Below are 13139 nucleotides of genomic sequence, written 5' to 3' on the forward strand. Positions count from 1 at the left end.
GAACTATAAACGTCTTTAATCTGCACCCTTATTGACAGTTTTCCCAGATCTGGCCTAAAGACTGAATGTGCTTCAAAAGCTTAACTATTGTCTTAGCTGAAGAAATAGTCTCTTAATCAGGTAAGGTAAGATCAGGCTGGCACAACAAAGCAGGAAATGCTATTCTAGTCCTAACGTACCTATACTTGCTGGTATCTTATACCTCAAGGATGCTGGCTGAACATCTTACATGATAATCAAAACAACTTAAAAAKAAACCTGTCAGACTTGTGGCATATATCAGCATAAATTCAGAAAGGCAAGGCAAAGGAATACACCTTTTGTACAGGCATTGCTCCCTAGATTTTTAGTTAAATTTCTAAGTTATCAGGCTCAGCTAAGTTTATGTCACACCTCCAACAGTTACCTGGATATGACATTCTGAGGCTGATTATCCACCACCTCATCCTATGGTATCATTCTGCTTTGATCATCTTTTTAATCCACTTCATATTGTTATAAATGACTATATTAGGTGAAAAGCAATGATAAACTTGGCCTACAGTTTCTATCTGTGATGGATCTCTAGAAAAGGAATATCTTCTGGAAAGAAAAATTAAGGACACCTCATTCATTATTTTCCTAAAGCTAACAGGAATTCTTTTTTTCATAGTATTAATGTTTTCCTTGCGTGTTTTTTAGTACAATTCAGAACTCTCAGATGATTTATTCTGGATTTCAGGAAGGGAAGGACAAAAGCTCCACTAAGTCGATTCCAGATCTTTGCATATACATACAGTTTACTTGTTCTAGAATTATTTCTAGATTGATACTAATAGAGTAGGATTCTGAACAGAGGTTGAATGCACACAGAAACTGTAACTAAAATATAGCTATGAGAATTCACAGTAACAGCCAATAACAATTATGACTAAAGAAGGAACATCACAGATTTTAGCTGAAACTTACCAATACCATACTATTTCCCAGGATAAAAGTTATTGCTCAATATAAGAAAGTGCATTTAAAAATGTTCTAGGAGTGCAATTACAGGGCAAAATAACTGGAAATAATTAAAAAAAATAATTATTATTTTGTAATTAAATATAATGAGTCAAGCTTAAGAGTTCATAGGCATAAAAGTTTGAAATAATTATTTTAAAATGAGAAAGAAAACATTTCTACTAAGGAACTAAAGATACAACATATATGCTATTATGAAGGCATACAAAAACTATAAAGTTGAGGGAATGTACTACATTTCAGCACTTCAAAAATTCTTTGGCTGTAAATTTAGACCCTCCTTTTCTTTTGGTGAATGTTTTAGGCTTTATGACATCTTCATCAGAGGAAGAATTTTATTAAATGTTTTGTGGGCAAGTTTCAGTTTTATGCCTCCAAAATACTATCATACAATTTTCTACAAGTAGCTGCCAGTTTGTATCTGAAAATGTTCTTACCATCTCTTACTACAACAGCAGGATTCGAGAAAAAAGCCGTAGGAGAAGATGAAAACAGTTTATAATAAATTGGAAGGGCTTCCACTTAGACTTTTAATATATATCACTCCAGAGCCGGAGTGACAATAGTAGTCAGTGGTAGAGGAAATGATCAATATACACATAACACATATGATCTATTTAAATATGCACATTCATCAGACAAAAGGCATATCAGCATTTCATTTTTACCATGTCACATTTAGGCACTGCAAGACTAAACTCATATCAGAACATATTTATTGACAGAATCTCTGTTACAACACTATGAAATCTAATTACTGAACAAGTAAATAGATGTGTAGACAAAGATCTGGATTCGACCTGGTGGAGCTTCCGTTCTTCCTTCCTCTTTGAAAACTCTGCATGAAGCCACACCTTTTCATAGACATAATTCTTATGGTGGTAAGAATTGAATCAAAAAAAATATAGTGTGAAAAGTGGTCTGATTTTCAGTTAGCTCTACTAGATATGGCTTAGCTAGCCTTTCTCAATGAACATGTTACTTCTGCCTTGCTGTGTTCATTACAGGTCTTATTTTGTCCCATACACTTTGTCTCGGTGCTGCAGAGCATCACAAATGTTTTGACAAGTCTTAACCATTCCTCAGGTAACGAACGTTCTGTCTATTCAGATATCCATGATTTTAGCTAGAGAAATACTGCTAGCTAAAAAATTAGGCACATCATTCATGATAACAGACTGTGATTCAGCACACTGATCTAGGTCTTAAAGACTTCTGCACTGCTTAGTCAAGGCAGAAGCCAAGGTTACCAAATTTTGCACCGTTGCTTTTGCCTTCAGAATCATTTGGGCTAGCTCAATAAATGCTTTTAAGTCTATTATTTCAATGGAGCTTTACCGAGAATCAAGCTCAGAAATTTAAAAAGATCTGATCTGAAAATTATGAATGTTTGGACTGACTTTAACAGCCATCTGAAAAAAAAATAAATTAAGCYGCCTGGCAAACTAGAAGAAAAATCAGGAGTTCTAAATACTGATGATCAGTATGCTAGAAAGTGAGTCCTTTATGACTCCCATAGTTGTCATCTCTATTTTCTAATTGTGATGAAAAAATCACACACACACAAAAAAAACTATCAAGCAAAGCAATGGCACAGTCTCTTCCTCTCCAGATCTGCATATCAAGTCTTTCTAGGTTACATGTTTCAGTAAAAAAAATGCTCTGTCAGTAGAGGACGCACTAAATGCATTACTGAAGTGTTTGTTAAACAGGAACTTGGATTATATTCAATGCCATAAAACAATGTATAATCAGGGGGGACAAAAAAGAGAAATTTAATATAAATCTATTTTATAAATTTCTGCAAGAAGTTAAACATACTCTTCACAAGAAAAAGACAAACATTTAGATCATTGCACATAGCTTGTGCCAGGCTACAATTTATATGCTTGAGCCATCCATTTGTGATTGCTCAATAAAAGATTGAAAACTTGTTCATAGTCTTGCTACTCTTAACAAGGGCAGAAGAAGAGGTTGTGAAATTGTTGTTGAAACAGTGTATCTTCAGACAGCTTGCATGCAAGACTACAGGGGGCTCCAAAACTCCTTGCAGAGATATGGTTTGGGTTAAATTAGTGTAATGTAATTTACAGTATAGATAACATCTAAAAGGATGGGAGGATTTATAAAGGATGGAAGGAAGGGCAGAAGGAAGGAAGAAAGGAAAGAAGAATGGAAGGAAGAAAGAAAAGGACAATATTCGATATATTCATTTCTTTTTCCATTTTTAGACTGTAAGATTATTTCATCTGCTCTCATATGAGTTATAATTAATAGTAATAATAAGGTACTTAGCCTACACTGAAACAAAATTAATGTTATTAGCCAGAGAATAACCCTCTGAAGCTTGTCACATGCAGTGACATTGTTACAGTAAATGCTTTAAGGATTGAATTCTGTTAAATATACATCAATATGCAAAAGCAGAAGAAATACATAGTCCCAAAGCTTATGCAGAGACTTTGTATTTTGACGTGGGCTGTAATCATACTCTTCAACACTGGTTTAACCAGTCATAAACATGAAATATTTAAAAGAGTATTTCATTCATCTGTCTTTAGGTTTGTTCTCCTGCTAGCATGGAGATTGTCTTTTAATTGAATTATTGTCCAAATTATGTGACTAAAAAAATAAATAAATGAAAATGGAGAATTTTTTTTATTTAAGATTCTCAGTCTGAATACACTTCTCTGTCTTACTTTTAGAAAGGGTGTTGCTTTTTGTCTTGCAAATGGAAGCTAAAGCCTTCTTTCTGATTCAAGCTGATCTCTCAAATCCAATCTTGATACAACTTTTTCATCACTACTATTGGACAGTCATAACTTTGGCTCTGATTTTCTCTCCTCCCTTTGTTTTTCACAGTACTCATCCACATGGAATTTCCACAATATTTCCCACTCAGCAGATCATCCACTGTAAGTTTCTTTTTGAATTAAGCTGAAGTTGGTGTTTCTTTTCTCAGAAGTTGTCCAACATTTTTTATGTTGTGCTATAATGTAGTTTTCCGTATGTTCATTTTTTCTTCCTATGCCTGGGTTGTCTTTAATTAGAGTATTTTGCGGCCTATGGTTATAGCTGGGCTATTCTGTTCATATTATCTTTGTAAGCTACATTAAATCTATGCACAAATACTCATTTCAGTTTAACAAGTGATAAAACTTCCCTTTGGGGAAATCATATAGTTTTCACTTTTTCAGCTCTTCCAGACAATTTTATTTGACTTTCCTAATGCCAACAACAGAAGTATTCCAAGAAAATGTTGGTAACTGACATCAGCAATATGGTGAATAAATCTACTTTATCTGACATACTTGAATAAATTAAGACCGGAATTTTCCATGGAGGTTAATGGAGGCATTCCCTTCAACTGAAAAAAAGAAAAGCTACAGTATTCCCCCAGTCTCCTTTGGGAATGTTAGCTGTAACTCTTTTTCATCATTCTAGTAACAGAGGAGAAAGTAGCAGAAGATCTAAACACTTTTACTGCTTCCTGGAGCAAATTTGCAACTTGTCAACACAAGAGTCTCACAAGACACAAGCCAAACTAAATAACCAGACCCTCAGCTGAAACAAATTCGATGCTTGTACACTAATTTCTAGCGAATGAGGATTTTTTTTCTAATTAATTAGCTCTGCTGCTCCTGATGCTCCTGAACCCAATTGTAAAGGACAACACATGAGGAAATTCATGAATTTTCTCTCTGAGATTGTATTTACTTAATCTGCATTACACAAAATTTGAAATTCCTATGCTATTACTACTAGATTTGGAGCTCTGATTTATCTCCAACATATTATTTTTAACATAACATATTATTTTTAATAATATGTTGCTGGCTTACAATTTGGTATGTTCTACATATCTCCTAAGAGCCTGTGGTCATCCAGGGAGAAAGTAGTGGTTTTCAATATGTTACCACTCCTGCATCATTAACAAAATCTCCACTTGCTGTTTAAACCCTCTCCTGAAGAAGGCAGCAAAACCTAATGACAGCATGATAAAACAATTAGGCTGGAGTAAGCTTACTACTGTAGAAGAAAAAAAAAAAAAAAAAAAAAAAAAAAAAAAAAAAAAAAAAACAGAGAGTAAAAATCAGCTAATGCTCAGTAGCTTACTAAATAGTGGATGTAAACGGAAGTGATAGAATGCATGTATACATGACCCTAATGCCAGCACTTGATTGACTACATGCTGACGGCCACCGACAGGAGTGATTCAGGGTGTTATACAGCTTGAATGGAAGCCACTGTCTCTTTAGGAAATCTGATATATGGAACAGTTTTTTATTTAATACAGTTATCTCCCAAACCGTCAGATCTTCCTCTTAAGCAGCATCTCAGAATTTCCCACAAAGTTATTCAACATTTATTAATTTTTGCAAATACTGCCCTAAATATATTACAAGCCATGAAATGCATTGTGTTGCCCATTCTTCTCCCAGCTTCTATAGCTAAAATCTTTTGATACATAACATGAAACTAAATATATATAATTTTAAATGTATAAGCTTGCATAGCTTAAAGATATGTATGAATCAAAGTTGTGTATCCACTTATAGTAATCTAATAAACAAGAACTGTTTTCTTGTAGAAAGCCATTATGGTAGTGAGTTGTTCCAAAAACAGAATTTGCTTGGGGTATATGGGAAGCAGGTAAACAAGTTTCTCTTTAGCTCTTAATACTGCTATGCTCTATTATGATTATTTCAAACATGAACTTTGAATTGTTTCCAGAGGTGATACCTCTGGAATCAGAGTCATTCCAATACATCTAGAGATAAAGGAAGCCTATTTAAAGTTCTAATGACTGGCTGCTCTCAAGTCTGAAAGAGAACGGAAGACTCTGCAGAGCAAATTATTTGATTATTTTTCATGGACAGAAGTGGATCTTACCTGACTGTTTTCACTGATTTAGAGAATTCACTAAAATAATCATAAAATTATTTTGACTACAGTCACTTCATTTGAAATTATTTTGATATCAGTACCATGTGGTCACTTTTTGAGTTAGTATACCCATTAATGAAGATAACCTATAGAGTCACAGTATCTTCAAGTCTAGCTGACACTCAGAAGCTCATGGGATTGAATTCAACTTTCTTTAGTTTTAATGTCCACAGTTAAGATGTCTACATCTCTGCTGAGCCCACACAAACTAGTTTTACAGTCAAAAAAGAGTAGGCATTTCTAGAACAAAATCAATTCGATCCTAAAGCAAATACTACAAGAGGTCACGGTAATCATGCCTCTAACCATGTGTCTCTTTCCCCTAAGTATAAAGGGCAAGTAGCTCAGATACACTGTAGATACCTAGATTGAAGAATTCTACATTTAGTGGACATGAGTGAGAGTGTACCATGAATTCCCTCCATCAGTGACAGAAGCACACGCAACATACCTACACTCCAGTCCATTTCCTCCACTGCATCTCCATATAAGCCATGCTTGCTTTTTCCTGTGAAATTTTTTGATGCATGCAGAGCAGTATGGACATGAAGATAAGACAAGACAAGAAGAAATGGTGCATCTGTGTTCCTGGAAAAAAAAAAATAAAAAATAAAAAATAAATAAATCCAGAAGTCCAGAAGAAATACTTAGCATATTTTATAACAGAATTTCTACAAAGAGATCTTTCTACAGCAGGGCCCCCCTAAAAAGAAAAAGGAATATAAGGTACCAGGACCAAATAAGCTATAATATCTTTGACAATGTCAAACCCAGTACACTAGCACTTTTTCTCTGTTTTTAATCTAGAATAAGGTTCATGACCAAATCTTGTCATTCAATGCTGTATGTGTATGCAAGTGATCAGTACATAAAGCATATAAATATGCTGTATCAAAGCACAAATAATAATCTCAAAATACATGCTAATACAGAGCTTTGTTTCCTCTCACAGTAATGAACATGCTCCATTGTCTTCAGTCTGCTTCCTGAACTGAGGAAAAAGAAAATCAGAACACAATAAATAGATTCTCTGTAAATTTTGTTGTTCATGTGATCTGTCAGCATGGTATTTATGATCAGTTCCAGCAGGCTGTGAAAGTAAAGYTCAGACTAGAATTTTTTCTTATACATTATTTATAGAATTTTAAAGTGTTGAGTGCTAGCCAAATTTATGCTATACGCTGTAAAAGCATTTGTAGTACATTACACAAATTGTAGATTTCAGTTGAATCAGAAAAGTACTAATCAGAAAACCTGTCTGTATCTCACCTTAAAACACACAGGAAATTACAGAGTATTTTTTATTCTGTTTGCCATATTGTCCCTCACGAAATTTGCAGTGGGTAATACCTATAATTCACGTCCAAGTCAAAAGAGATACTATATTTCCTCATACAGTTGATTTATCCATCAAAGGCAGAGAACAACACAGAAATGCACACGCAAACTGCTCTTTTAGAATGAAAAAAAACCCTAACCTTTAGTAATCAAGAACCTGAAAACTAAAAGTCTTTGAATAAGAGGGATTCATATGATATCAATATTTTATTCTAAAGTAAAGATAAGAAGGTTTAATTTAGTGTATTTATGATTTCTTCCTGTGTCCTTAGTTGAATGTCTTTTGTGGAAGTTGCATGGTTAAAGCTTTCCAGTTTACTGGCATAGGCAGACATGCTTAAACACAAAATAGGAGAATTTTATTCAGACTATTGATAATTGTCTCAGTTTCTGACTGAGAATTTTTCTTCATAAAATATTTCTTTTTCAGAAAATTACTCTAATATTCACAGTACAAGTAGAATACTTCTCATGTGAAAATTAAAACAAAATTATTTGAATTTTCTTCATGCATTGCTGCATATACACTGTATTATCTTAGTATTGAGAAACACTAAATATCATAAACTCCCTTTTCTAAAAAAATACAGAAAAGTAAAACTTATTCAAAAAAGATTCACTTATTGCAAGACTGTACTTGCTGCAAGTTGATAGAATACAAGTCATATATGTTGAGAACATTTCATTACTGTAGCAACAAATAACACAGTAGACTTCTGAGTCAAAGAAAATGAAAGTATGTCAGAATTTCAAGTCAAAAAATGTACAATCATTTCATAAGTTTAATATTTAATATGGGTATTGATATAACACTGACCTCACTGACCTTTCATTAAACAACATTTCTGCAAGGCAGCTGACTTTTTTTCAACTTGCAATTTTTACAGCTTTAGATCTTTCCAGTATAAGATCATCTTTGACTTCTTCCATAAAAACAGCTAATTGAATTGACAGTAATGTACAAGTTCTGGGGTAAAACACCACATAAATTTAGTAGACAGCTACAATAATGCAGGCACAATTTATTCTTTCATGCAAACTGTCTTCTTCTAATGCCACAGAGATATAACATACTTCTAAATGTATACAAGTATTCTTAAAGGTGAGTTTCAAAAGTGTCCATTATAAATGTTATTTTCAAGAGATAATAATTCTTTTTTGTTGTTGTTGTTTTAATGACACAAAGATTTAACTTTCATGAAGAGCTATCTAATCAATGATTGATATGGAAGGGCACTAAATCATTCTCTTCTTTGGAACTCAGATTGATAGGTTCTGATTGACAGTTTACTGTCAGGTGGAGAAGTGTCTCACCTATTAATATCCTATAAAAAGATCTGAAGCAGCTATTTATCTCCTGCCAAAACTCTGAGGAAAATCATAACTGACTACTTTTACTGTGACCTTGAAAATGTAATGACAATATCAGCTAGTAGGTGGGAGAGAAATCTGACAATAACAGCTTAACTCTCCTTTTATTAACAGAAGCACTTCAGTAAACAGCTCCTTTGAAAATATATTGCCACCATCTTTTACACAGTTCAGACACTTGGAACTTCATTTCCAAAAGATCTGAGATTCACTTGCTCAAACGTAGCATTGAATTTTTATCCTAACATGAATCACACGGTCAGAGTGATTACACCATCTAACATAAGGCATTCTTTAATGCTTGCTTAACTGATCTTGATAACTTCTTAAAGTATCCTTTCCTCTTCTCATTGTTGGTGATGCCTCTACATTGCACAGCACTGGGTTCTTTTTATTTAGGGTGAGGAGTCTTTACAGTATTCAAGGACTTAATGTAGGCTTGAGCTGTAAAACACAGCTTTAAAGACTAAGGTACAACAAGTATAAGGTCCCTTTCACACACAGATTCATAACTTTTTCCAGTATTTTGTTCTAAATACTTGCTGCATTGAAAACTGCCTGGCGTTTTTTGTTTGCATTTGTGTGCATACAGATGCATGTAGATAAGACTTGATAAGACTTACTGAATGAGAATGTGTCATTTTCACATGTTCACAGTATATCAGTTAAAATGCTGATAATGGAAAAAAACAAAAACATTGAAATATACAATCTGGTGAGGTATTTTCAGCGTAAACATGCAAGTGTGTCAATACAGGTAGATGCAAGCCTAAGTTTTCCTTTCGTGTAGCTTCTACTAAAGTTTTGCTAAAAACATTCTTCTTATTCAAGTCTATATTATTATTATTATTCAATATCCACAGTGGATGAGCTTATTGTCTCCCTCCTGTATTTCTAGATTAGATCCCCAATTTGAGAGTGTTCTTTGTGACTAGACTGGTTGAAAGCACTTCATTAGATTTTGTTCTTGCAGAAGAAAAAGGTAAAACTTGGCTTAGTTTTATTGAAGAAGGACTTCATCCTTCAGTTTGGATTTTACTCTGTTCTGTTTGCTGACGGAGCTAACAGCATTGTTATTATCCATGAATGAATGAATACTTTTGTCTTACTCTTTTCAAAGACACACCTTAAAACAGGCATTTCTTCATACTTTCAGAATTCTCATCAGAAAAAAAGAACTCTCAATCACTTGAGAATAACTTATCAAAACCGGAAAAGCTGTAGAAAGAGGAACGAGAAAGGGAGAAAAGATAAAAACATGAAAAATGTGATTGCTCGTAGAAGATACTCAATGGGGGATTTGCCTCCATCACCTCAGTATATCTGAAAAGATTCTTCCATGTAAATTGCCAAGATATCATTGATATCTATATTTTCTTGCTTATCTGATCCTCTAAATGCATGAGGTACACAATCCATATATATTTTTAAGTCCTTTGTATGTAACTTTGTTTCTCTCCTTCAAAAAGTACATTCTTGTAAGCATGCTAAAAATGAAGTTTCTCACCTACACAATTAATATTCATTACTAAATCCCTCTCTCACACATACACTTGGAATTCAGTATGCAGATCTACTGTTTTAAAAAGTGTTCCATTCACAATGCAGTCTTCCACTTAACAAATTATTACAGACCTAGTTAAATCCTTAACCATTCTTAAATTGGCTTTCTGGCTGACACACCAGAGGGCTGTGCTGCCATTCAGACAGACCTGGACAGGCTGGACAGTTGGGCAGAGAGGAACATCCTGAGGTTCAACAAGGGCAAGTGAAGAGTCCTGCACCTAGGGAGGAATAACCCTAGGCACCAGCACAAACTGGGGGCTGACCTTCAGGAGAGCAGCACTGCAGAGAAGGACCTGGGAGTGCTGGTGGATGACAAGTTGACCAGGAGCCACCAATGTGCCCTTGTGGCCAGGTAGGCCAATGGTTTCCTGGGCTGCATTGGGAAGACTGTTGCCAGCAGGTCGCGGGAGGTGATTCTGCCCCTCTACTCAGCCCTGGGGAGGCCTCATCTTGAGTACTGTGTCCAGTTCTGGGCTCCCCAGGGCAAGAGAGACACGGAGCTACTGGAGAGAGTCCAGCGTAGGGCTATAAAGATGATCAGAGGGCTGGAGCACCTGCCCTGTGAGGAACGGCTGCGAGAGCTGGGCCTCTTTAGCCTGGGGAAGAGAAGACGGAGGGGGGATCTTATGAATGTGTATAAGGACCTGAAGGGAAGGTGTCAAGGGGACAGGGACAAACTCTTCTCAGTTGTCCCATGTGACAGGACAAGAGGCAGTGGCAAAAATTGAACCACAGGAAGTTCCGCCTGACTGTGAGGAAGTCCTTCTGTACTGTGAGAGTGACAGAGCAGTGGCACAGTTTGCCCAGAGAGCTTGTGGAGTCTCCTTCTCTGGAGATCTTCAAGGCCTGCCTGGATGCAACCCTGTCTAACATGCTCTAGGTGACCCTGCTTGAGCAGGGAGGTTGGACTAGATGATCTCCAGAGGTCCCTTCCAACCTTACCGATTCTGTGATTCTGTGATTATTCATCCTCAGATGGACCTAAAGCATATAAAATCCACAGCTTCTTCCTTCTAAGTCTTCTATTTAAAAGTAACAAGCACAGCTCTGAGAAAAAGGGATGAAGATCCAGTAAATTTGTTTTAGCTTAAAAGTTACTAACTTTTAAAAACATATCTGCACATACACATTGTATATATACAAAGATATATGAACTCTTCTCTATAATCTGTATTTTGCTATAAACTATAGGGAATATTATTGTAGAAGTCATTAAATTATCTGATTTCAGAGCTCTAACTCCTATTAATTCTTTGGTTCCAAATGAGACCCCCTGCAGCATGACAACTACCCGATCTTAACACCTACTTATATACAGCAAAACTGTAAATCCAGGTCTGTTAAAAATAACGATATATATATATATATATATATATATATATATTGTATCACTGTTTTAAAGAATGAAATAAAATTAAAAAAAATCACAAATTTATTAACTATCACCACAAAATTGAGTATTATGGATAGATAATCTATCACTGAAATCAGTAAATCTGCTAGAAAATTGTTCAAATATCACTTTCACCATAACTTTCAATTATAAGCATAGGTTTATATGCAAATACTGTTTCACAGAAGTCATATTTCATTAGGCTTTTTTTTTAAATATAATTATTAACGGCAACCAGTTGTCTTTGTTTGTTAGGGAGATATTCTGTAGTACAGAGTGGTACTTTCCTCTTGCTGATTTCTAAGAAGTTAAAAATAGGTCTTTGGCATTTTCAAAATTTGAATTGCTTGTGCAGCAGGTCATTTACTAAAGGATACGCTGAAGAGACATAAGTGGTAACTACACTGAACTTAACATAAAATAATTAGTCTCCATTTGACTTTCAAATATACTGTAATGTCTACAGAGTATTCTGAAAGTTTTACAATATGTATACAGACTTGCTCTTGGGAAAAAGTAATTAGAATTAACATACACTGAGTTGACCTGTCCACATACAATGAGTGTGAGCAAGTAAATTAGTATTTGTTTTTACACATTGGATCTGACCCTTGTAATTTACCTGTTCTTCTCCAGTGTAGTTTCTGAGCATTACATATTGTATTTCCTGTCTTTCAGTCTGCCTATAAGCAAATTAAAATAGTAACACACACATAGTACAAGGAAGAACAAATACAGTATTATCTCCCCAAAAATAGATCAAGAAGAGTAAGTATACAGCTATCTGCTATAAAGAAATTCTAAAAAGGCTTGAAAAATACCAGATCCAACACTACGAAGTCATACATCTAGCAACTTGATTGAGAAGTAACTAAACAAAAAACTAATTCACAGGAAGTCTGTTGACTACAGTCCAAAGAATTTACAAAGGTCTATAGAAGATTTGTTGTATGATAGATACATCTAGATCAGGAAACATAGCATATATAGGATGTATCAGAGCTGTTGAAGATCAGAGATTTACCATATATTTATTGTAAAGATAATTAATCAATTACAATAGGCAAGAAAACTGATGTTTTTAGCTGGATGGCAGAATGTATTAGCAATTGGTTTAGAGGAGTAACTGTCTGAATTCTCTGAATTCAAAATTCTTTGCACTGGTATACTTGTGCTTTACCTTGTACTGATCACTGCTGTACAGTACTGAGCTTGCTGCTTACCACGTTATTCAAACAAAAAAAGCCTCTGTGAGAAATCCAGTGTTGAGTTGAACATGTGGCCAAACACAAAGGTGGAGTGAGCCTGCTCCGTGAAGGAAGTGGAACCACACAGGTACTTTGGATCAAGCAACTGTGGCCTCCAAAAACATGGTGGCTATTTGCTTAAGAGGGCTGGATGCCTGCTGCTGCAGCCTGATTGCCTGTATACTGCCATTCCCCTACAAATAGCCAAAGACAGTAGACTAAAGGCAATGGTCTACTGGTGCACTGGAATTGACAGGTATGAACTGTTTAATGTC

At 35.1% G+C, this 13139-nt stretch overlaps 1 protein-coding gene across 9 annotated transcripts in view; it reads right to left on the bottom strand.

Moving 5' to 3' along the window:
- Nucleotides 1-13139, bottom strand: part of STS (steroid sulfatase) — a 108863-nt gene that overhangs the window by 58922 nt on the left and 36802 nt on the right. For all 9 annotated transcript variants that reach the window (XM_085321576.1, XM_085321569.1, XM_085321573.1 and 6 more), the window contains one exon: nucleotides 6401-6537. In XM_085321576.1, the coding sequence (XP_085177702.1) occupies nucleotides 6401-6537 (137 nt within the window). The remainder of the gene's footprint in view (nucleotides 1-6400; nucleotides 6538-13139) is intronic.

Source organism: Rhea americana, unplaced genomic scaffold (assembly GCF_003343005.1).
Source record: "Rhea americana isolate MKP2758 unplaced genomic scaffold, rheAme1 scaffold_7, whole genome shotgun sequence".
Lineage (NCBI taxonomy): Eukaryota > Metazoa > Chordata > Aves > Rheiformes > Rheidae > Rhea > Rhea americana.